General features: G+C 40.0%; 1 protein-coding gene across 1 annotated transcript in view; it reads right to left on the bottom strand.

The window, feature by feature from the left end:
• Nhsl1 (NHS like 1) overlaps positions 1-27,190 on the bottom strand; it is a 118,532-nt gene that overhangs the window by 40,787 nt on the left and 50,555 nt on the right. The window contains exon 2 of the mRNA XM_028779219.1: positions 5,908-6,060. Within this exon, the coding sequence (XP_028635052.1) occupies positions 5,908-6,060 (153 nt within the window). The remainder of the gene's footprint in view (positions 1-5,907; positions 6,061-27,190) is intronic.

The raw sequence follows: 27,190 nt of genomic DNA, 5'->3' as shown, positions 1-27,190 counted from the left end.
CAAATGAAACAGAAATGATTAAGTTTATGTTTTAAAGCCTACGCCCAAGGGTAGGGTGAGGCTTAATAATAAATACCATCGTCAACATCTTACCAGTTATTCATATAGTCTTATCTCCCTGCCTAGTCTAAGCTGCTGAGAAAAACAACAGTTACTCATCTTTGGCTCTTTTACAATATCCAGCCCAGTGACTCACTTGCAATACTTGGCCTAGAAAAAAAAATTATGAGAACAGAAACTTGATTTTAAAAGATTTGTCAGGACTTGGGCTCAGCAGTTGGTATGTTTCTGTGACAATAATCTGCACATTTATCACACAGAGTCGAGCTGATCAGAATTTTGGAGCTTGGAAGAAAAAAAAAACATAAAGAGATAAACCATAAGCTGTTTTCCAGAAGCCAAGAACAAAAAGGAGATACGATTCCCAAGATGGCTTTGCTATGTATTAACAGCTCTGAGATCAGAACCTTAGTCTCTCTCTCTCATCTCAGTTTCTGGAGTATTTATTGACCACAGAGCAAGACTCTAATCCATTGCTGCTGTGCTTGAGGAAAACAGGAGAGCTATATCTCACATCTGTGTTCTGTGGGGGGGGGGGGGGGTGTGACTAATATTTTATGGCTACCTTTGCCCCAATTTTACACCCATTTTTCTTTAAACCAGAAAAATGGGAGCCAGGCATAGTGTTGTGTGCTTAAAATCCCAGCACTCAGGAAGGTGAGGTAGTATGTTCACTATGACTTTGAAATTAACCTGAACTGCATAGTGAGTTCATAACCAAGCTAGGCTGTAAAGACCCTATCTCAAACAAACAAACAAACAAAAAACAAACAAAAACAAAAAACAAAAAAACCACAACACCCTAGAACACAATTTTGAATAATTTGTAAATCAATTACTTGTTCATAGAATTTAACATGTTTTTGTTTAGCTAGCAATATTCTGCTTTTTCTTTTAATATCTCAATGTTCTTCAGGAAGTCGGAAGCTAGGCAGAGTACCAACTATAAGTGGTAAGTTATTTATCTATTATTCCCAAGCCATTATAATTTTCCCTTGTAATCTATACCTCATATATTTTAAGTCTATTGAGGTACTAGAGCCTAATATAACCTTAGAAACAAACACCAAATGGCAGTAAGATGTGCCAGTCACACCTGATACCACACAGAGCTTCTTTGTGTCTCTTGCACTAATTTGAATGCTAATGAAATCTGGGTGAGTGAAAAGAAGATTACAGAACAACTGTGAAGCTACCTTGGGCAACAATGAGTTCATCAGAATCTCCTAAATGAACTGCCTTAAGAAACCAAACCTGCCTTGGACATTAAACTGCCAGGGTGAGCCCTGTCCCTATGAACTCTCTGGAAGTTGACAGCAGCTATACAAGTCTCCTCAGGATGCCCAGGGAATTGAGATCACAACAGGCTTGCAGAGTGGACATCCCTCAGCTTCTAAGGGCTTTGGTTTGTCTACAGAATGTGAGAGGGCTGACCATCAGACTGACGGGAACCTACAAGATCTCTACTGTACGTTATTCAGAGGCTGTTGGGAAATGGGGATGACATGAACCATAGCATCATGACTATAGCTTTCAATGTCAACTTACATCTCCTCCATCTCCTCCTCCTCCTCCTCCTCCTCCTCCTCCTCCTCCTCCTCTTCTTCTTCTTCCTCCTCCTCCTCCTCTTCCCACCCTCCCACAGTACATGATGGGAGTAAAGCATTTAGGGATAGTTCCAACTAAAACATGGCAGCCATTTCAGAAAAGGGCCTATGTTCTACTCACTTATATCTGTATGTCACCATTCTAAACTAAAATGTACCCCTCATTCCACAGACACCTCTTCCACAATGAGGGGGAGATACTTTGAGATTCCTATTACAGGATCTCCAGGACAAGAATCTATTGCCCAAGACACAAAATATATCTGTGAGGTCTCAGAGACCCAAGTGTCCAAAAATCCAACTCTTGCATCATATCCAGGGGAAAAGACTAGACTCAGAAATCTTGCTGAATCTACTCAGAAATCTGGTCCATAGAAAGCTATCCTACACTGGACTTTAAACATACACTTCTCTCTAAGCACCTGAGAAAAGTAGTCTCTTCATAGCATCACAGATCCACAGCTCTGTCCTTTCAGATGTAATGAATGTAACTCTGACTTTAAAAGAGCATGGGCCAAATTGAATACACCTTCCTCCCTGTGCTTGCACTTCTGAATCTAGAGCCATCATGGAGCAAACTGACCTGCTAAAATGCATTTCTCTACAAGAACATTCCTGATACCAACAGCAGATGCTCTGTGAACTAATTCAGGCAGCAGTGTACACAGATACAGTGACTAAACTATCTGTTAAACATACTGTGAGAAACTGTATTTATATCTTCCAAGTTGAGCTTTTTGGAGACTTGAACATGATGCCTTTATTTCAGTCTTTAATATGCTCATTATTGTTAAATGAAGTCTGAAAACTGTAGAGAAACAAACAAGGACTTTCTCTTGGAGTCAATCCCTAGCTTCCAATCCCTCTTCCCACTCAACTTGAGATTCTTTCTAGAAAGCTAAAGGCCATGTAGATAAAATGTGGTTATCAAGAGGGTATCTTTCATCAAAACTGTCTCCAGTAAAGTCATAACGGTACATATACTTACAGAGTTGTCTTAGTTAGGGTTTCTATTTTTGTGTAGAGACACTATAACAAAGGCAACTCTTATAAAGGCAATGATTTAATTGGGGTTGGCTTATAGGTTCAGAGGTTCAGTCCATTATCATCATGGCAGGAAGCATGGCAGCATCCAGGTAGGCATGGGGCTGGAGGAGGAGCTAAGAGTTCTACATCTTGATATGCAGGCAGTCAGGAGAAGACTGGCTTCCAGGAAGCTAGGAGAAGGATCTTATAGCCCACCCCCACAGTTACACACTTCCTCCAACAAGGTCATAACTACTCCAACAAAGCCATACCTCCTATTAGTGCCACTCCCTGGGTCAGGCATGTATATATTCAAACTGCCACAGGAGATAAAAAAGGTAAAACCTTCCTCGAGTTCAGCACAGTGCTAAGAGAATTCTTCAGGGACAATGGAATCCACCTTCAAACCTCTCTATTTTCAGTAAACCAGATGTCTTATTAAATTAAACAAGAGGCTGGAAAGATAGCCTCATGGGTCTGTTCCCAGCACCCATACAATTACAACCGTCCATAGCTCCAGCCCAGGGAATTTAACAGCCTATCTTGGCTTCCATAGGCTCCAAGCTTGCATGTGATTCACAGACATACATGTACGCAAAACATTGATACACATAAAAACAAGTAAATCTTAAAAAAAAAAAGAATCCAAGAAACAATACAAACAAACATCAAAATAGTATTTTTCAATCTAGGTAACATATATCTTCAAGGGTAGTAAATCATAACCTAAACCACTAGTAGCAAATGAACAAAACCAACATTTGATCTAAAAATGTGTCCACTCTGTTTTAGCAAGCTATCCAGAGACTGACAACGAATACAAATAATCTTTGCTACATTTTGAGCAGTGAAAGTGCACAAGGGATCCCCTGCTTCCAGATGTGCCATACACCATGTTAGACATCTGGAAAGACCAGTCTCCCTGTAGTGTGGAAGTGAAGGACCAAGGAGGAGATTGATGAAGAACTGGAGAACAGGCCTCCTGGTACTTTCATTTTCAAGATTCCCTATGCACCTGCTACACCTCACCTACAAAGCTGCCTGAGTAGTTAGGACACCAAACTGGGCCCCTAAAACTGGACAATGGTTCACTCTAAGACTCCTAGAATGATAATGGGGGTGGAGGCACAGACTAATGGTCCCAGCACGGAGGAGGCTATGGCAAAAGTCTAGTAGAGCCTGGATAACAGAACAAGATGCTGTCTAAATAAGTAAGTGGACAGACAAGCAAGCAAACAAGTAAGTACAAAACTGATACTCAGATAGCAAGCAACTGTATCAATTATCTGCCTTTGGACATTAATTTAAACCTAACTTCAGAACAGTGCACTTTCCCATAAATATGTGCCCTCCTCAGTCACTGGACCAACCACTAAGCACTTCCAGGTTACTTTAAGAAGTATATGTTTGGTGTTTATTTGTTAATCTATTAGTACTCACTGTACCATTGCCGTTTGTACTTTGTAGTCTTTAAAACTAGGCAAATCTAGATTCTCTCCTACAGAAAGGGACAAAATCATGCATAAGAGTACTTGAGTGATAACAAGACAGCACTCACATTTTGCAAAAATGAAATGTTACAAGATCTTTAAAGACAAGGTCGCAGAGAGATAAGAGGGAGAATGAAATAGACTATACACTATAGAGAATTATATTTTTCTATATTTTTGAGCAAAAATAAATGTTCTGGGAGAATTAAACTGATAGCTAATTCAAGGCCAAGTTTCCACAGTATGTATACATGGAGATAGTGTATCATACTATGTGTCTATGCTTTGATGTCTGAGGTTCCACTGTATGCATATGTGGAGATACTCAGTGTGCCATATTGTGTGTCCACACTCTGATGCCCTCACAAGTGTTTCCCATCACTCTGAACCTTCACTGGCAAGGAAGCAATGGATACCCTCCTTTTGTTTCTTTCAGTTTGCTAGATGATGCAGGGGAAGAGGGACTCAAAGTTCTGAGTGGATCAAAAGTGATCAGAAGTAAATACAGAACAGAAAAGAACTGAGTCACTTTTTGTCGTTTCATCCTATCCAGCCGTGATTCACAAAGTCATAATTAAAACCTCAAAAACATATTTCTAACGGTCTTAGGAACTGAGATAGGGTTCAGTAGCAAATTTACCATTATGAAGTAGCAATGAAAATAAAGTTATGGCTGGGGGTTCTTGAAAACACCGAAAATATGTGTTTCCTGATGGTCATGACCCACAGGTTGAGAATGTTGTAATAAACTAATAGGCATGCATTGGTATCATTGTGTTAAAGCATTAACAAACAACTCACTTAGAAAATGACAGATACATAAGTAATAATTCTCATAAAGCCAGAGTTTCCTCAAAATGCTTTCTCCTTGGGTCAATGACAGAACTGTTCAAGTTTCAAATTTACTACAACTGGGTAATAGAAATGGTGTTGAGATTCATTAAATTTCAAGTAAATCACAAATACTTCTTTGGTTTATTTATATCCCAGTATCACATTATAAGAGATCTGATAGGAATAGTGCCCTGTAGGGTAAGAACTTTGGTGTGTTGTTTTATTACAAAGTCTCTCCAAGTCTTTCCAAGTGAACCCTGTCCTTCAGAAGAATCCCCTGCCTCCCACTTTGTCATCTTTGCAAAGACCCTTTCACTATTCATTTGCTCTTTTCAACATCAACTTTTGTTAGAGTCTTACAATTTCTGTAGAAATGCATGACTCTTATACTTCGCAGCCACTGCCAACAGAATCTATGGTCAGAAGAGCCCTGCTGGGCGTTATCGAATTCTGATACCTTAATTATTTAGCATCATGTCAAAGTTTACATATAGAAGCATCCCCATCCCGCCTTCTAACATTAACCAAACAGAGCAGACCGTTTAAAAGCACCAGCTTTAGCAAATTTCCTTTCAACACCCTCAACAGCTTTAAAATTAAAAGGCAATGGCAAAATCCCACATCAGCAAAAGTTTATTTGGATTAGATTAATACTAGCGGTTGGAACATGTGGAGAGGAATCTAAGCATCCCTGGGTTCTTTGAAGGCAGATGTGCAAGCCAGTAAAAAGACAGGGTCTTACAAGGGCCAGTAGCTTCTTGGCATATGTAAGGTTGCATTTATGGAGACATTCAGTGTCCACACCTCTTCTCTTAAAGACAGTGATTAAATTGATGATGTCAGTTCCTAACCATTCAAGTCCAGCAAGCCCACAGAGGAGGCTGTCTTACCCCTCAGCACTGATTTGAGGTTGAGCTTGGCTTGGCGGTGCAGGTCCTCCACACAGGGGGGTCTTGTGGTGGGAAGGAACACATTCTCCTGCTGATGCCATGGTGCCGTGTAGTGGACAGTCCATCGACTCTCCTCGTCTAAGTTGGAAACCGCTACAGAGAAAAAAGAACAGATTTACATGTCAGTTGATGACTCTGAATTTGTGACATTCAGGATAGGTCTCAGCCACCAGGCATGGTGGCTCATGCCTTTAATCCCACCATTATGAGGCTGAGGCCTGAGGATTGCTACAAGTTTGATGCCAGCCTGAGTTACATCCTGGGTTCCAGGCCAGCCTGGAATACACTGAGACCGAGCTTGAAAAACAAGAGAAAGATAAGGCTGTGGCATTTAACACACCCACAGGTAAGAATCTGCCAGGAACAAAGGAGTAACCTCCAGAGAGACTCCATCTCAGGCTTCAGGGGTTTTATCCACTGAGCTACATCTGCAGAGAAAAATGGAAAACTGTCCATCTACCGCACAATACGTTCATAGCAGTGTTTGCTCAGCTTCCTTTGTCTCAAAATCAGAACTCCTCTTCCTGCTCCTGTTTCAGAAGAATGATGGACAAACTTAACAGAGACTTCTCATTCCTTTTTATCCACACACAACAAACTCAAATTTACCAACTGTACAAGTCCGAAACAAATTCCTCCAACATAAGGTTGGAATCAAATATTTCTCCATTGAATAACCAAAAAACACCATTGTTAAAATTGTAAATAAAAACTTTAAAACCTAGTAATGTTCGGTTTGAACACCATCTGTGCTATAAAATTCTCTCATTTATGCTTTCATGGGATACTCCCGTATTTAATGTTTTTTAAAATGTCAAATACAATTGACTTAATCTAACACAAACCAATTCACTTGCAATTTTTCAATGCAAAACAATCCAAAACCTTGCTAGGAGGACACCAGCAGAGACATTGAGCCTAAGATGAATTTCTGAGATAATTTTCTTACATTCCACTAGAGCTTAGGATCTCTTTGTTCTGTATTTCCCATCAGCACTGACTATCCTGGAGTGGTGTCTAGAAGCTGGCAGCACTCAAACACATTCATCAGCAATGCTTCAATACTTTTTATATATCTGCTACATGCTTATGCATAGGAGAGACTAGACGTATGTAAAAGCAAGCCTCTGAACAGGGCATTTACCTGGGTAGCAAATATAACTCATGTAGAGCCAGGAAATGTTATGACTATGAGTCAGAGGTAAGTCTGACAACAGAACAACAGAGTGTATACCTGGGAACTAGAGGATAAAACACAATCTCAAAAGAACAGGAAAAGAAAAATAAATGAAATAATGACTCTGTTTGAACATACTTGAAATTAACTAGACATACCCTATAATGCAGTAATTAAGACTACTGTAGAGCCCAAATAGACTAAGGTTGCTCATCAAATAACCTGTATAAAGCAAGGCTGTGGCCCAGACAATGAATTCTTAAGGAGCCCCCAGAACTATTTCCATGGAAGAATGGTGCCTTCTTTAGACTGGCTCCCATATACCTAAAACCCACCCTACTAACAATTTTTCCTACTGTTACCACGTTTTAAAGTCCTATGGATCTCAAAAGACTTACAGAAGCTACCTTCTCGATAAATTGCTAAATGGTAATCAACACTGAGAACCAGATATAAAGTTTAAAACGGAAATGCTCTTTTCTGTTTATAATGTTTGACAAAGATTGGAATTTAAACTAGGCTCCTACTATTTTACATATTGAACAAACATTCTTCAGGGTTCATAACACCACTAGCCTTAATGCATAAACTCCTAAAGCATGGTCTTCACTCTGCCTTCTGTGAGTGAACACAGAGAGTAACACAGCTCCAAACAGCCAGAGGTTCCTCAAAGTACACATAGAATTCATTAAAATGTTTTTTTCTAATGTTTATTTATTTTAGAGTTTTAATTGCCTTATATAGAAAAAGGAAATTTTGCCTCTTTGCCTGTTACAAATCAAATCCAAGTGATGGTGTCTAAGGCCCTGTAATTGTATCATCAGCCCCAGAGCACAGATACAAACTGGCTCCTCTGAAAGAGCAGCTGTTTCTTCCTGCTGTACCTGCCTCCTGCCATGGTAGATTTATATCAGTCCGTCCACAGACAGGCTTTGAGCTAGAGAGACAGAAAGTGAAGGAGAGTGTTGTTCTTTGTTGTAGTCTCTAATCCCTGTGTGCAGAGACCCTCCCTGCACATTTATCTAGGTCCTGTCACTGATCAAAAGGCAACACAAAGCCACACAGAAATAATCTAGTAGAAAAAAAAAGTCCATGTCACTGTAAAATTAAATTTTCACGGGCATGAAGAAACACCTAGATTAACGTAATTTAAACTGACAGGAAATACACAACGAAGCCACAACACAAAAGCTCACTGCTTTATGACAGTCATCCGTCTAGACAGTTTGTCCTCAAGCTCTGAAATCCATAACACAGAATACCAGGGGGCTTTAGAGGATCATCCCCAGCAGAACTATGTGACTCAGTACATAGTGGCTCATACCTCAACCACTCATCCAGCTGCACACTCAGAGATCACACAGGATATATCAAGTCAAAGAGTGAACACAAAGACTTCCTTGAAGGACTTCTTTTGAGAAGTATAAAAGAAATAAAGCCACATAAAACCCCAAACATAAATAAATAAGACAGACCAAGGGCACATAATACTGCCCAAGGCATTTCAATGACCTGGCATACCATAGAGATTAATTTAAGGCTATTAAGCTCTTTCATTGTGATTTCAGCACTCAGAAAAACACACACACACACACACACACACACACACACACACACACGTCTCAGAACTACTTACTTTTCTTCTTTAAAAGTTTAAAGAAAGATTTAATCTTTGCATTAATGAAGACCACCATTTCCTCTCTGCAGCACCTACATAGGTTCAGGATTAGAAGTCACTTTTAAACAAAAGCTAGGTCCACTAGGTCGGTGGTAAACTGCGCCCCACTGCAGAGACTCTCCTCTGGAGAGTCCACCTTTCTTCCTCAGGTTACAGTTCATCGACAGCTGACTACCAAAGCTGCTGTAACTCTGAGGTCAAGTTTATAGTCAGGTGGTTGCAAACCATTAGCAATCCTTGAACCAGAAAAACTCCCACTGAAACCTAATCTGAAAGGCTGGGAGCAGCCAGCGACAGCAGGCGTAAAGAGAGCCAATCACGGTCCTCATTTGCATGAGTGCTGCATCAAGCGCTCGGCCTCTGTGCCCATTCATTTCATTTCCGCTTCACACATTAGAAGTTTCTCCTGTCCGGAGTCCACAAATAGACACATCGCAGATTTTGCTTTTTGGAAGTCACATCATGACGAAATGGCCCCGTTTTCACAAGGCCACTATGTACATCAAGATTTTTTTTTTTTCTTTTAAACAGGAGCCAGTAAATCTCCTTACAGAGTGGGAATGTAGTCCCACTCTGGGTGTAAGGGAAGTGAACTGATACAGGGAAAATGAACCAACCTTTGTTTCCCAGCCACGCCCCCAGGCTCTGCCTCCTACGCCGAGGAACTTTCATAAGCAGCAGTAGAGCTTTAGGAGCTTTCAGAGGTGACTTAGTATTTTTATTCAAATGAGGGTACCCTGTCTTCTCACCCTTAGCTAGTTACTGTGCTCAGCATTGGTCTTGGGAAGTGTGATCTCATTTACATCTAGCTGACACAACTCTTAAAAAACAAACAAAACCTTTTAACTTCCTCACTCCACAGGAGAAATTAGATACATTACTGGAATTAGTTTAATCTCTTTTAAATGCAGTAATTACCAAACAGCCTGGTTCTAATAATTCCACCCCAGCTTTACTGGGTAGTAGTTTTAAATAAACATTATTTGAATTACTCTTTAGCTCAATGTAACTGAAGGGAAATTAAGGCACTGTTAGAAAAATACAATCCTAGAGTAAAGAGATACCTGTGAAAAACTGAGAAAAACAGATCAGGAACCAAAAGGGAATGCAGGAAAAGTGCCCCACACCTCACCCCATTCCACACAGAACAGTCTGTGAAGCAATTTAAAGAACCTCTTAGTTCATAGCTAGGGGCTAGACTTGTAACTGAATGGAAAAATGTAATAATCCATTAATTCAAAACATTTACTTTATAACAAAGGCTCTTAGTCAAAGAATAGCAGTTTACATATGGGGCTCCCCTTAGGGAAAGCTTGGTGATTGTGGCCCCTCAAATTTCCTGACCCTTTTAACCATACTTTTTGAGCAGCAAAAAGCAAACAAACAAAACCCAGAGCAACTAATGTTGCTCAGAGGAATTCTGATGTGTGTTCTTTAGTCTTTTACATGGCTTCACTTAAGTCATCAAAGTGTTACATGGCAAATGAGTAACAACCAAGACTGTAATTCAAATTATATGGCTGTCTTCAATTGAGAGCAAAGTCCCCCTTCAGAGTATCAGTGACTGTGACCTTGTTCTGTGTTATGTTAGACACAGGTAGAGTTCCGGAAAGAAGCAATCCTATTCCCATCTACAGGTTTTTGAAGTTCAATGTCACCACAACAACTTTCCAAATGGAAGTAGAGACTGTTCAAGCGAGCAAATCTTGAATACACTCAATCCTGTACAACACACAGCTATCTGTGTACACAGTAATGGACCGCAATCACAGATATATTCATTAAATAGGTAAGTATCCAGCACCCACTAAATTCTCCCTCAGGCTTACAATATTTGATGGGAAACTCTAATCATGTGGTGGATTAGAGAGTAAAAGAAAAGTTTAACAAAGGGAGAAGAGAAGAGGATGGGAAGAGCAGTGTATGGGTCTTGATGGATTTTTAAACTAGTCAGGGTGGCCCTCCCTGAAATAATGAGGTTTGAGCACAGACTTAAAGAAGAAGATGCAATAAAACAGAATGTAAGTAATAAATCCCACTGGCTCTCATTTTCAAAACAGAGGGCTGTCCCTCACATCTCCAATCTGCCCCATACCCCACACCCCCCACCCCAGCCCCTGTGTATTCAAGAGAATGTTCTTTCCCTTCCTAGAAAATGAACTGTAACAAGAGTCAAGCACAGAGCAAAATCCTTCTCGCTTCAGACTGTCTGGAGATACATAGCTACAGTTGAGGAAGGTAAGCCCCTATTTGTTACACAGCAGTCAATGGTAAACTCAGGAACAGGAGACAGGCTTCAAGCCCCAGATCCAGGGGCACTTGATCTTTATGTATGTACTGTCTTGAGGCAACAAACCAGATACATTTTTCATGTTTATTAACTGTTACACAGTGTTATATCTTGGCACTGTACACTTTATTAACTATCAACTTTTATTCACTGTAAAGTCTTTCCCAATAATACTGCCATCTCACACTTTACGTCTTATGGATTAGCCCAAGAGCTGGGACATATGCCTATCAAATAATTTGGACTCCTTCCTGCCATGATTTATTTAAGCAAATGTTTGAAGTTGCTTAGTTTATACATTCAACAGGAAATATATGCTTCTATGATACTCCCTATTCCAGCTATAGACAACCACACTAACAGCAGCAGAAGCAAAACATCTGTAATGTCCTAGACTCTGGAAACTTGACAGAACAGCACAATAATTAAGACCCTCAATTCTGCAACCACCAACCTCCTGTCCCAAGACAGAAGCTGGGCACAAGAGGAGACATCCAAGCTTTGGTAAGCTGGACAGTGGAGGTAAGGATGGTATTTTCTTCCAATGTTATTATCAGAACTTAAGACATTATGAATGGTAAATTCCATGCACTATCTCTTGGTAAGTGGTAAGCATCTGTGTTGATTAAATAAATACACAAATAAAAAATCAGGAAATGACTAAGCACCCTTATACTTAATGAAGAATTATGCTTATTCTAAAAATTGTATTTGTATATGTGGTGTGTGTGAGTGCATAGTGTGTTTGTGCATATGTGTGCATGCTTATGCATGGATGAAGTTAAAAGGACAACTTGCAGAAATTGGTTCTATCCTTCCACCATAGGGAGCCAGGGATCGAACTCAGATCATTAGGCTTGGTGACAAGCACCTCTACCTGCTGAGTCATCTTGCTAGTCCAAGAGAAATGTTTTAGTGAAGAAGAATCAGCTTTGCTGACATCACAATTATTTGTCTTCTAGCCTCAGAGTTAAACTGCCAGCTCCTCAAATAACTGCTCTTGTAAATTGCCCATAGAGCATTTTTTTATCACCTTCACATGCAAATTTTCACAAAGCTTCTCAGGATAGTCATGAAGACCTGAGTTCAATCCCCTAGCACCCTTGTGAAAACGGCAAGTGTGGCAGTGGACACCTATAATCTCAACACAGGGGGAGCAGAGACAGGAGGATCCTTGAGGCCTGCAGGGCAGCCAGGCTAGCTGGTTCCGTGGGAGATTCTATTTCAGAAAACATAAGGGGAAAAGTGATTGAAGAACACACACAACACTAGCCTGTGTCCTCCACAAACAGGAACACGAACAAACAAAACAAAAAAAATAAGTAAATGAATTAAAAAAAACAAACTATGCCTCAATATTGGTTAAATAATCCTGGAATAACTGTGATGGCCTAGTACTAGTGAAGTTCAAAGCACTGAAGTACAATAATCCTATTGACTTATTCTGATTCAAAACTTTGGAATTCTGTTTCTATTACTGTGCTATAAAATTTGTATTCTTATTTATAAATAAGTTTCAACTTTTCTGCTTATACTTTTTATATTACTAAAATCTTCTTAGTAATAAGTGTTATATTTAAGGTTTTTTTCTTAGCTAGGAGTAGTACCACACATCTTCAGTCCCAGCAGTCAAGAGGCAGAGTCAGGTAGATCTCTGAGAGTGCCAGGCCAGCCTGGTCTAAGCTCGAGTTCCTGGACAACCAGGGCTATACAGAGAAATCCTGTCTCAAAAAACAAAAATAAATAAATAAAAATAAAGTTTTCTTTTTTTTCTCCAAGGTCAGATATAGTGCTATATGCCTCTATTTTCAGCTATGCAGGAGTCAGAACATTTGCTTGAGCCTATGAGTTCAAGTTTAGAACTACCTGGGCAAAATAGTGAGAGTATCTTCCTTAACAACAAATTTTCCTTGGGGCATCATGGAATCACTCCCACTGGTAAGTATATACAACATATCACCTAAGAAAACACATTAACTATGACAGTGGTTTGTGTTCAATCTTTACAGTTTTCTGCTGAACATTTATTAGTTCCCATGTATGTCCAGAATAAAAGTACATTCTACATGGCCACAGAGGTGTACATGCCTATCATCCTAGCATGTATCAGGTCAAAGCAAGTGTCATGGAATTCAAGGCCATCCTAGGACTGAGAGAAACCCTGTCTTAAAAGCAATAGTCTAGAGATAGAGCTCAGTAGTTAAGCATGTGTATGGAATGCTCACAAGGCCCTGGGTTTGATTGCCACAAAAAAAAAAAAAAAAAACAGCAACAGGACTTCTTAGGAAGTTCACAGTCCAGCAGGGAAGATACACCCTAAAAGATAAAAATGGTAGTAAAAATGATTAAGACCAGAGAAGTGAACAGGAAATTTCTAATGGAAATGATGAAGGACCCCCTAGTTTATTTAAAAGAGGAATAATCAGGTGAGATGCTATAAAAGGGGGGAGGGGGCCTTCCTGAAGAAGTAAAGGGAGGGACTCTGGTTAGACTCAGGTCTGCATACCGCACTGTATGAAGACTCTTGGAACAACAGTGAGGGAAGTACAGAAAAGGACAGGACAAGTAGTGGTTAAAGAAAGGCACTAGGAAGCCTGTGTGTGTCACCATCCATCCTAAAACGTGAGGAGATCTGGAACTCATTCACAGCTAACTTTCTTCACACTGCTGCACTCAGCCTATGTTCTACAGCGTCTGAACATCTCAACCATAAGTGGTCCCAAATCTGAAGCTGCTTGAGCTCCTACAGGGCATCATCAGTGGAAAGCTCCATACCTGCCATGAGCGTGAGACGGGTCACAGTCAAAACTGAGGTACAGCATGAGTATCCTCCAGGAACCCCTTCAGGTGTTGTATAGGAAGGGTAAAGCACAAACGCTGAATTCTTAGCTATCTTACAGTGTACATGCACATATCTGAACTCTGAAACGTTTCTGCTCCACAGCACTGAGAACGTTGCACTATGTTTTAAGAGTCACCTAAAGTATGAACAAACAAACAAACAGGGGCTGGGGGTATTACAACAGGGTTGGCTTTTTAGAATAAGCCAGGCTGTCTGGGTTCTACCTTAAACTTAACAGAGTATGAGGGAAAGAGACAGAGACCCCCAACTATTCTCTATCTGTCCATGTTACCATCACCCTTTAATCTTTAGCACAACTGGATCATTTTGAGGAACAAAAAAAAAACCCAAAATAACAAAACAAAAACATCAAAAACAAACAAACAAATAGCTATCTGCTGAAACTAAAAGCTTCCAGAACTCTGCCACAGAGCCTCTACCCCCCTTACCCTCTTACCCTCATTTTCACAAAATTTCAGGCTCCTTGGTACATTAAGTACAGTGGAACATTACAAGTCTTTTCTTTTTCTTTCTTTCCTTCTTTCTTTCTTTCTTTCTTTCTTTCTTTCTTTTTTTCTTTTCTTTTCTTTTCTTTTTTTTTGGCTTTTCGAGACAGGGTTTCTCTGTGTAGCCCTGGCTGTCCTGGAATTCACTCTGTAGACCAAGCTGGCCTCGAACTCAGAAATCTGCCTGCCTCTGCCTCCCAAGTGCTGGGATTAAAGGCATGCGCCACCACTGTCTGGCTCCTGTTGCTTTTTAAGAACAAGAATGGACAAGTTTTTCTATAAGGATTCAAGGAGCAAATATTTAGAATTGGTGGGTCAAACGAGGTCTGTGGCAATGACCTTTCCGGCTAGAAATCTTTTCAATCTCTGAACTTTCATACTGTTAAACAAATTTGGTTTTAAAAAGGGGCCATTTTCAAATGTCATATATAAGAGTTACATGAAGACATGAGGTAAGGCTATATAATGTTTTATACATATATTTTATATATATGCTATAATCTATAATATCAATATGTATAGTATATACATATATTTATTATATACACACATTGAAATCTTCAACAATTCAAGATAAAATATATAATTACTGAAGAGTGCTATGTTTGACTAGGTTGGAAATAGAAAGAATAGAAGACTACTAAACAAACCCCATACTTAACATAAGGTTAGAGCTTGGTAGTACACAATAAATATAACACATCTCAGGGAACTTCAGGTCCTCAAATAGAAAATTCCTCAGCCCAACCTTATCTATAAGTATTATGTTTACTGGTTGCTAACCTTCAGGCTATTTTTTAAAAACCAAGTTTAACATCTAAATTAGAGAAACAGAGGGCTGGAGAGATAGCTCAGCAGTTAGGATAACTGGATTTGATTCTCAGCACCCACACGGCAGCTCATAACTGTCTCCACTTCCAGGGGATCTGCCATAGTTTTCTGGCCTCCTCAGACACTGCATGCACACTGCATGCACATTGCGTGCACAGAGCGTACATCCACACATGGAGGCAAAACACTCAAAGACATAGAAGTAAACATTTCTCAAAAAATAAATTGGAAGATTATACACAACCATTTTATATTATATATAGTACATATAATATAAAATCCTTAGAAATTGTCATCTACTATGTTTTTGAGGCTCATTGGACAAACTGAAAAAAAAATCATATAGTATAAGCCTACCAGGCCTATTAAATTAAATTAAATTAAACTAAATTAAATTAAATGTGCATACTTGTCAAGAGATTACAGAAAATACTCAGTTAGCATAATTTACTTTCTATACAAAAATATATAAAAGAGATACTGTTCCCAGAAAGAAATCGTGCAACAAAACTTCATACAGAAATATTTTAACTATCTCATTATTATTATTTCACAAAGCACATTTGAATTCACAGACACAATGAGATGATCTCTGTTTCCAAATTAATTTTTAATGATGCAGCCATGATATATTGCAAAGGATGGCTAGAAATCCCCTTTTACCAGAATGAGGTAGAGGTGGTGAAAGGCAGAAAGGGAGACCTTCAGAGATAATGCTACATCTGTTCTTTAGAGGGAACTTGATCTGGTTCCATGCTGCCAGTTAATTTTGGTGCTGAGAAATGCCCTCCACTCTGCATGTGGACCCTGGTTAATAATTTAACCCAGACCCACCATTCCCATCTGGCTCAGTCCATTTCAAAATGTCTGCTGTCGCTGCGGTTAGTTCAGGAAAGCCACAGTTCATATGACAAACAATGAGCAAAAATGAAAGGCCAGGCAGACAAAAAACATGCCACGAGAAGAGAAAAAGAACTCTTGCCCTCTCCAATCAAAAGTGCAAAACATAAAACACAAAAAGGAGCTGCACTCATACTGAAGATTCAAAGTTCAGCTGGCCTGCAAGGGCGGAAGGGTGCGAAGTCTTTCCAGAGAGGGTAGGGCCATAAGGGCTATCCTGAGATAGCAGAAGTGACTGGTGGCCCACATGAGGCAGCGTTGTAAGAAGCAAGCCTGGGTAACATCGCATGGGAATCCGACGGGAGCTTTCCGAGGAACTGAGAGCTTGAATGGGAAAGAGCCACACGGAGCATCAGATCTCCTTGTTTCCATAATAAGCAGCTTGCAGTACATCAATGTGCTACTCCTGGCTGAACTGAGTATCTTGTCTCTAGTTTGCAGCATCCTACATGCTGCCTGTGTTGAGAAGAGGTCATGTGGCTGGGGAATCCAGTCTCATTTTTTTCCCTCAACATCTTTGTATAGGCTATTATATTAATCCCCCTAGATACCTGATCCCTGCCCTACAACTGACATGTCTCTCTACATGTTCAAGTAACGGTCAAACGTGAACATTCTGAAGTACTCCTTGATGCAGATTTAATAACTTTTTTTTAACTGTACCATTTTACTTCTAGATAGCACCCTTAAAGGCAAGCTGTTGGTTTAGAGTGCTTGCTGTCCTTGTAGAAGACCCGAGTTTGGTTGCCAGCACCCACATGGGAGCTTATAACTATCCAAAAGTTCAGATCCAGGGGATTCAATGCTAACTTCTGACCCCTGAGGGCACCAGACATGCATGTGGCGCCAATGCATACATACAGACAAACATTCATATGTAGAAAATAAATACACTTAAAAAAATTTAATGTTTAAAAAAAAAGCAAGGTGTGCCTCACAGAAAGAAAACAGACCATTTCACTAGCTTCTTACACCTCAGTCAATATTCTTCATCATGTTGTGTAGCTCCCATCCTTGTATCCAAGCAGCACTGAGACTCTAATTCATTCCACAAAGCCTATATGACGTGCATATAGGCCTGGTGAAGGAGAGACACAGTGTATGTGAGAAGTGCATATAAACAAGCATAACCGCAAAAACTCATTTTGCTGTCTGAATACATATTAAGGGTCTGATTGCTATAGTGTATCTCAGAGAAAAGAGTAATTTTCAAGGACTTGAAAATTGAAATATGGGCTGGAGAGATGGCTCAGTGGTTAAGAGCACTGACTGCTCTTCCAGAGGTCCTGATTTCAATTCCCAGCAACCACATGGTGGCTCACAACCATCTGTAATGGGATCTGATGCCCTCTTCTGGTGTGTCTGAAGAGAGCAATGGTGTACTTATATACATAAAATAAATACATAAATCTTTAAAAAAAAACAAGAAAATTGAAATATACTTTTTATACCATTTAAATCTAACATACTTATGTACTAAGAATAAAAATTAATTTAATTTAAATAATTTATATTTTAAAATCTGGAAGAAAAAAAATTATGCCACCTTTCTTGGTAAAATCTTTGGGGAGCAAAAAGAAAATCTCAACCTGGAATAAAAATCCAGAGTATAACGGGATGATCCTAGATAAGAGATTGAGAAGAGGCATGTGATTAGCTAAAACTGGTAATATTAAGGATATGCTTAATCCACACTTATGAAGCCTACAAGGAATTTATACTTAAGAAGAATGTATTACAGAGGGGAGAAGAAAAGGGAAAAAAGATTTCTGTTTTAGAAAAAGGAAGGGAAAAAAACTGTCGCAGAGAAAGGGTCAAAATGTAGGCCAGAAGTCACTCCCTACAGGGGACACCATATACCCACTGAAGCACAGAATGTGAAAAAGACCTGGGGCAGCCTGGGTTTAAGCTTTCCTTTACCCTCAGAAGAATTTCTTGTCTTCCTCCACAAAGGAAGGTCTTCTATGTGCTTGAATTTGAATAAGGTTAATATTGTACTTCCACAGAGACATGGATATTCATAAACTATACATATCATGTGAGCAAGCCCAGTTAAAGAAGCTCTTAGTACCTACATTACTGCATGAAAAGGAGGTCCATATTGGGGCAGAGGTCTGTATGTGTGTGTGCGCGTTCGAGCCTGTGGATTTATGTTAATAGGTTAGCCAACCCATAAGCTTCTGAGGACTCTCCAGTGCCCAACTCCCATCTCCCTACAGAAGCACTGTGGTTATAGTCATGTTTTACTGCAACTCACTTAATGTTGGTGCTAGGAGCACAAACCCAAGTTATTATTCTTGTGTGGCAAGTACTCTACCCACTTAACCACCTTCCCAATTCCAAAAATGGGGTCTTGTTTTGTTTTTCAAGACAGTATTTCTCTATGTAGCCCTAGCAATCCTGGAGCTTGCTCTGTAGACTAGGCTAGCCAAATCCACTTGCCTCTGCCTCCAGAGTACTGGGAATAATGATATCTAGCACTATGTCCAGCTTTAAACAATGGGGTCTTAAGAAGAGTTTTCATATAAAGATGGTTCTGAAACACTGTACGAGAATAGGAAACACAGTTAAAGTAACCACTGGAAAACCAGATTTATCGCTGCCCAATTTCTTCACAACCAACTATTAGTAAGAATTAACACCTGAAGGATTAACACCTAGGACTTTGGTTTTGGTGATGCTGGGGATGGCACTCAGGTCCTCACGCAAAGCAAGGACCCAGCCCCTCGGCTGCCTCCCCAGCCCTTTATGGCTAAGAATTTAGCAAACAGTGGAAGGATCACATATGAATTTATACTCTACTGAGTAGCCCAGTCATCAAAGTTTCCTTTTCCCTTTTTCTTGTGACTTCTCATATCATCACACATACGGTTCTGATGAATGTTAAATTAATAAGATGCTGTACTCAATTGCTCTTGGGAAGAGGCCTGCTGGATCATAAGCTAAATGATCCTCAAGGAGTTAAAAATGAGCCATTTTGATTTGCTGATGAACTGACAGTACTTTAGAGTTAAAAGTCCTACTGTATTTGAGTTCCTAATAATAAAAAGATCATCTAGGCAAAGATAATGTTCATCCAATCATCTTATAGCTTCATACTTTATTTGTGTCTTCCAAAATTAGGGGAGAGACAGCAGCAAATTCTTCAAACACAGACCATTGAATCTTTTTTTAAATTGGATATTTTATTTATTTACAATACAGATGTCATCCCTTTTCCCCATTTCCCCTCCCTAGAAGCCCCTATCCTATACACCCTCTTCCTTTATGCTTTTATACCATTTTGATTACATGCACGTATAAAGGTCAGTTCTAGGTTGAGGGTCTAGCAATACAATAGATGCAAATAGTCAAGGAACAAGCAATACAATAAACACAAATAGTCAAAGAAAGAGTAAGGCATTAAACTGATTTACGTGAACACTCCCATGATCACTGTTTCTAAAGGCTTATCAGGATGACCAAAGTATCTGAGTCTACTTCCCTGTCCTAGCCGAAGGTCATTTTCATGTCTGAAGCCTTCTTCCTTGTTCTAGCCTAAAATTTGGATTCCTGTCTGAAATTACTTCTTTGTTCTGGCCTAATATTTAGATTTCTGCCTGAAATTACTTCTTTATTGTAGCCTACGATTTAGACTTCTACCTAAAATTACTTCTTTGTTCTAGTCTAATGTCAGATTCCTGCTTGAAACCTACTTCCTTGTCCTTGGCCAATGTCATATTCCCACCAAGCAGCCCATTTCCTTGTCCTTGGCCCCGTGTCAGCTTCTTGCCAAAGAGCCCCAAAGGCTCTTCTCCCCCTTTTTTATTTCATTAACAAGACTGAGCCTGTCTTAGGTCATTCTGACAAGAATGCCTTCCTTACCCATCATGGAATATGCATTATCAATTAAATTATTAAATTAAAAAAATTATCATTTTTGTCTTAGGTTGGTAAGGCTCTGTGCAGAACCTTCCCCATCCTTGGCTTGTCAGCCTGTTAATTTAGTAACTCCATGTGGGGGTTCATTTTCAGGTTTAAGCCATGTACTTTGGCTGCCAACATGTTGATGTTGTTAAAGATAAGCTTTAACACAATGGGTAGGAATAAAAGTATTTCCAGGACAATAAGGGCTAGCCTGATCAAGCTATATATGCCATTCCTGAGGTTTGACCAAAATGGAAATACTGAGCTTAGGCCATGGATAATTTTATTGGCATTATCTGCAGCATCAAAGGTCAACAGAGCAGCATTCTTTAAATTCATAATCTCACTATGCAAAGTTAACACACCCAGAGAGGTGATAGGATTATGCCAAATATCCTACAGGTGTCTTTAAACTTTTTTCTAATTATAATGACAACCATTGTGAATTGCAAGAGTAACACTACTCCAATGATATTTGTCATGACACTTGGGATGGCTCCTAACTCTTGAACCCTGAACCTCCTTTAGATAATTTGAATGGGTTATAGAGCATCATTCATTGTTCCAGATACCTATATAAATCCTTTTGTATACTCAATACATTAGTGACTTTTTTTGCTAGATGGTTAAGAAAAATAGTTGTCTTAACTTCTTGTGTCAATGCTATTGCAGAAGCAGTGGTGCTAGCAATTAATGGAATTAAAGCTGTTATACCAGCAATAATCAAACCTGCTACCCTCTTGCTTCTGCTTAAAGCCTAAGTCACTTCTTCCAGCACTTTCAAGCTTTTTTCAGAGAATCAAGGTTTTCTAATACTCAGGGCAGTGAGATAAAAGCTGGTTGATAGACTGCTGTAACAGACATGCCAGGTTTCAACACACTAACATTATTAGAAATTATACAGTCAATGCAATTTACAACAAATGCTGTAGAAGAGACAAAACCAATTTTAGCTTGATAATTAAATTAAAATTAATTAAACTAATTAAAAGAGCCTTAAAATATGCACTAACCTTTGTTTGAAATCCAAATCCTGTCCCAACATTATCTCCTGCTATCCTAACATCATAGTGAGCTACATCTCGCTTCCAAATATGTATCTGACAAAGTCCAGATTCAGTCTTCCAAAAGTAGACTGTTATTTCCCATATTGGATTTATTTCTAGACCAGTACATGATTGAGTCCTAATAGATGGGTATCTTTAAGAAGAATACAAGAGACATAATTTCTCTTTTCGATTCTCTATCCCACAAGGTCTAAAAACTTGAGTCAAGGCAGCTTGTCCCATCTGGGATATAGTCAAGCAAAGGTAGGTCAGGAACATATGACCAATACAGCTCCCCAGTCACCCTTGTCAGGGTACTCACCAAGCTTACAGGTCGGCATCATTCTTTGTCTCAGCAACAGTATGTCTCACCAATCTTTTTAAAGTTCCATGGGCCTCTTCCACAATACCTTGTCCTTGAGGATTATACAAAATCCCCATAACAAATTGTTGACAAAAAGTCTCAGTCTCGATTGTTGAACTACAATTGCCAGACCCATTATCTGTTTTTTTTTTATTGGATAGTTAATCTTTAATTGTTATCTCCTCTCCCATTACCCTCCAAAATTCCTTATCCCATCCCCCCTCCTCCTATTTATATGAGGGTGTGCTCCCACCATCCTCCCATTCCTGCCTCCTTGCTCTCGAATTCCCCAACACTAGGGAATCCAAACTTTCAGGCACCAAGGCCCTCCACTTCCACTGATGCCTGACAAGGCCACCCTCAATTACCTGTACAGGTGGAGCCATGAGTCCCCTCTTTGTGTTCTCAGGTTTTAGAATAGCTACTCCAGCTTGTTTCTTAGGACTATTTGCTTGAAAAATTCTTTTCCAGCCTTTTTCTCTAAGGTAGTGTCTGTGAGGTGGGTTTCCTGTATGCAGCAAAATGCTGGGTCCTGTTTACATATCCAGTCCGTTAGACTATGTCTTTTTTTTTTTTGGATGTTTTATTTACATTTCATATGTTATCCCCTTACCCCATCCCCCACCCACACAGGAACCCCCTATCCCTTCACCCCTCCTCCTGCTTCTCTGTCGATGTACCCCAACCTACCCATCCCACTCCCACCCCCCCACCCTCAAATTCCCACCCCCTGGGGCATCCAGCCTTCATGAGACCAAGGATCTCTTCTCCCACCTATGCCCAGCAGGGCCCTCCACTCTTACATATACAGCTGAGGGAATTGAATCCATTGATGTTAAGAGATACTAAGGAACAGTGATTGTTGCTTCCTGTTATTTTTGTTATTAGAGGTGGAGTTATCTTTGTGTCACTAACTTCTTTTGGATTTGTTGGAAGAAGATTACTTTCTTGCTCTTTCTAGGGTATAATTTCCCCTTCTTATATTGGAGCTTTCCTGCTATTATCCTTTGTAGTGCTGGGTTTGTGGAAAGATATTGTGTAAATTTGGTTTTATCATGGAATATCTTGGTTTCTCCATCTATGGTAATTGAGAGTTTTGTTGGGTATAGTAGCATGGGCTGGCATTTGTGTTCTCTTAGGGTCTGTATGACATCTGTCCAGGATCTTCTGGCTTTTATAGTATCTGGTGAGAAGTCTGGTATAATTCTAATAGGTCTGCCTTTATATGTTACTTGGCCTTTCTCCCTTACTGCTTTTAATATTCTTTGTTTTGTGCATTTTGTGTTTTGATTATTATGTGACGGGAGGTATTTCTTTTCTGGTCTAGTCTACTTGGCATTCTGTAGGCTTCTTGTATGTTTATGGGCATCTCATTCTTTAGGATAGGGTAGTCTTCTTCTATAATTTTGTTGAAGATATTGATTGGCCCTTTAAGTTGGGAATCTTCACTCTCATCTATACCTATTATCCTTAAGTTTGGTCTTCTCATTGTGTCCTGGACTTCCTGGATGTTTTGTGTTAAGGATTTTTTGCATTTTGTGTTTTCTTTGACAGTTTTGTCAATATTTTCTATGGTATCTTCTGCACCTGAGATTCTCTCTTCTATCTCTTGTATTCTGTTGGTAATGCTTGTGTCTATGACTACTGATTTCTTTCCTAGGTTTTCTATCTCCAGGGTAGTCTCCCTTTGTGATTTCTTTATTGTTTCTACTTCCATTTTTATGTCCTGGATGGTTTTGTTAAATTCCTTCACCTACTTGGTTGTAATCATTTAAGGGATTTTTCTGTTTCCTCTTTAAGGGCTCCTTGCTGTTTAACCCGTGTTCTCCTCAATTTCTTTGAGAGTATTATTTATGTCCTTCTTAAAGTCCTCTATCACCATCATCATGAGAAGTGATTTTAAATCTGAATCTTCTTTCCTGGTGATATGGGGAATTCAGTACTTTCTAGTGTGGGAGAACTAGGTTCTGATGATGCCAAGTACCCTGGGTTGCTGATGCTTATGTTCTTGTGCTTGCCTTTTGCCATCTAGATCTCCTTAGTGCTACCTGCCCTGTCTCTGACTGGAGCCTGTCTTTCCTATTATCTTGGTTACTTCAGAACTATGTGGGGTCGGTGTTGCTACTGGGGTTAGAGCTGAGGCCCAAGATCTGCTCAGTGCTCAGGTACAGACCAGACCAGAAGGAACCAGTGTTCCAGGCCAGGAGTGAATTCCTGGGTCCCAGAGGGTCCCAGTTACTCCCTGTTTGGGGCGGGTGTTGCTGTCTCCTTACCTCCTTATACTGCTGGGTTAGAGCTTCTGGGAGATTGGGTGTAAAGCTGCGGCCTGGGATCTGGTCAGTGCTCAGGCCCAGACCAGAAGGAGACCATCGAGTCTTATTACATGTAAAGGCTGTGGAGGCTGCATGAGGTGGCTGGAGGTGAGAGACAGGACAAAGAGCAGCAGCCCAGCAGAAATAGACACTTGGAAGGCATCTGGGCCTCAGAGAACATTTACTCCTTATCCACCCAAAGACTGAGTATATAAAACCTCCCCACAATTCCAGTTCTGCAATGGTCTTGATAACAGAGTTGGCACAGTGGCTGCACCACCCATCCCTGTTGGCATTTTCTACCACAATCCCAGTTCTGCAACAGTCTTGATAATAGAGTTGGCACAGTGGCTGTACCACCATGCCTGTTGGCATTTCTTATTAACAGAGGGCAAGATGATCAGGGCAGAGCTGGGAGAGAAGGGGGACATGGTGATTGCAGGGCCCTAATAATCATTGTGCAAAATCAAAATGACCATCAAAAATTGACGCTTATGCTCCACAACTCTCCAGACTGGGAAAATGCTATGCTTGGCCCATCCCCTCAGCATCATGGCCACTCAAAATAAGAACCAGACAAAAAAAAAAAAAGGCAAGATTAAGATGAGCCATCTTCTTCATGTATCTAATAATATATTTAACTTGTGGTTGAATCTAAAGCTTAGAGTGTAAAAATGTGGCAACTTCATAATTCAGACCATTGTTTCATTAATCAATTGTTTAATTGGTATTTTTTTTTCCTTTTTCTCTTGAGAGACCTCAGTAAGCAGCATAATCTGGCCTGTAACTCAAGATCTTCCTGATTCAGGCATCCAAGTGTGAGGTTACAGAACTAAGCCACCTGTCATCTGTCTTTCACTATGAAAAAAGTGGGGAATGTGGGGGCAAAAAACACTCAAAGAATCTAACTGACAGTGGGTTGGGGAGATGGCTCAGTTGGTAAAGTGTCTGCCACACAACTAGAAAGACCTGAGTTTAGGTCCCAGTACCCTTTTAGATAAAAGCTTAGTGTAGATACCGTCTCCCAAAATCCTAGCCCTAGAAAGGCAGAAACAAAGGGATCCCTGATCTAATAATAAGGTGGGGTCTGGATAGATGGGTGGCTCAGCAATTGAGAATAATGAGTGCTCTTCCAGAGGACTGGGGTTTTATTCCCAGCACCCATATTGCAGCATACAACTATCTGTAACTCCAGTGCCAAAGGACACGATACCCTATCCTGGTCTCTGTGGATTTCAGACCTGTACAAGGTGCACAGACTTACATGTGGGCAAAGCATCTGTATACATAAAAATAGTAATCTTAAAAAATGATCAAGTGGAACATTCTGTCCTACACACATACACACACACAATTAGAAAAACTTAAAAAGATTTTAGCTAACAATTAAGACATAAACAACCAACCCTAGAACTAGAATAAAAAGAAAAGTAGATATGTCATTAGTGAGCTAGGCCTGGTGGTATTCATTTGTTAGGCAGATGCAGGAGCCCTGAGCTATACAGTGAACTCCAGGTCAGCTGGGTTAGTAGTGACAACCTGTCTCAAACAAACAGTCCAAAGATATCTGCAAAGAAAATGAATAAAATCACTCCAATACTCAATAAAGCCTCCTAAAAATGTCAGATGAACTCAATATCAGCAGGTCTGAGATACCTATCTCTTTGACTGCAGCAAGCCACAGAAATTACTACATGATAAAAACACAAAGTCCTGGGTTTGATCCTTAGCACTAAACTAAATTAAAATATTTTTGAAACTGCCACAGTCAATTTTTATGTGCACAGTCTATCTAATCATATTTTCCAGCTATCAATGTGGTTTAAAATACTTACACTTTACCACCCTTGCTACATGTTTATACACAATCACCTGTAATCTGACAGACATTTATTTCAGCTGGAGAGAGACATACTCACCAACGGTACCCCACTGGATAGCGGAATCAGCCACAGACTCCAGATGATATATTACACTCATCATTAGAATAAATTCCCAGAGGGTTTATGCAAAGCACACTTCATCAGGACGCTCCATGCTAATACCATGTAAAAGACACTTCTTCCTTGGGTAATCTCGTGTCAGCTACAAACCCAACTTTTTAACAGGATACCTCTGCATTCTGAACTTTCAGCTTCACTGAGATTGCATTTAACACACACACACACACACACACACACACACACACCAATAGGGGGGAAAAAAGCCCCTTCATTTTGCAGCTGCTGAACACTACAAATAGCTTCTTGTATAATTGGACTTAAAATGCACCCCAAACCAGACATGTTGAATGGCAACCTGAATGCTTCATTCATAGAGAACTCAAATGTGTAGAATGTGCTAAAAACATCACAGTGGTGAAGGGGATCATTAGGAAGTCTTGGGGCAGAAAATTGCTTTTCAGCAGCCCCCTGCAAATTCTTCTCAGGTCTATGCAAATGGAGAGAGGGAGGGGTTTCAGAAGATTCTCACAGTTATCAAAGGAGGACGAGCAAATTTCCCTGACCATGACCTCTAATCTCTACAACAAATGTGTATTCCTGAATCCCTTCACACTGCAAATCAATTATCTATCCCTAAACTCAGACCTTCTTAAGCATCTTTATTTCCTCCCAAAGTGCTCTGCATAGGGCAGACCTGCAGTTTACATTTCCCAGAGGGCCAGAGTCAAAGCTGCACCATTGACATTGCACAGTGCCAACCTTGGCGCCAGGCCAAACAGAATGTGACAACACAGAACTGTAACAAAGAAGTGTGGGGTCAGAAGGAGTCTAGAAGATTTAAAAGGAATATGTGTATATATGTGTTAGGCCATGATTTTCTAACTTGTATAAATGGCCCCTTAAATAGCTTGCAATAGGGAGAGGGACCATGACTAGAAAATGAAAATGCTTAACTTCCAGCATGGTTGGCCTCTTCCTCCCTTTCCTGACCTGAGACAAAAACCTGGACACTTAAGCTTGACTGTGAACCAGTCTGACAAACTCAAGACCAGACCAGGATGTGTTCAGCCCAAAACTTGTGTACCTATCAGCCTCCTTGTCTGTCTTTGTTCAAATTGAACAGACCTAAACCGGAGTAGGAAGAACCTCTCAAAGACCCTTAAAATCAGCCTTCAAGAGAGACCAGGCTTCTGCTTCCTGAAACCCCTTTGTGTTTCCCAGAGTGTCTTTTCTATGTGCTTGCTGTTTGTGTGTGAGCTGTTTGTTCACCCCTAATAAAAGTCTCTCTTACTGGTAATCACATGAGCACAGAAGATGGTGAGCTAAGGCAGAGGACTTCATGAGAAAGTGCTTGGAGGTAGCTATCTTTTTGGAAAGATGCTGGTGGAACAAACCGTGGAGTAGGTTCTCTTTCCATTATCCTTTAAG

Source organism: Grammomys surdaster, unplaced genomic scaffold (genome assembly GCF_004785775.1).
Source record: "Grammomys surdaster isolate TR1022 unplaced genomic scaffold, NIH_TR_1.0 348, whole genome shotgun sequence".
NCBI classification, from domain to species: Eukaryota; Metazoa; Chordata; class Mammalia; order Rodentia; family Muridae; genus Grammomys; species Grammomys surdaster.
The sequence above is the reverse complement of the archived record's forward strand: the minus strand, read 5'-3'. Positions and strand labels throughout refer to the sequence as shown.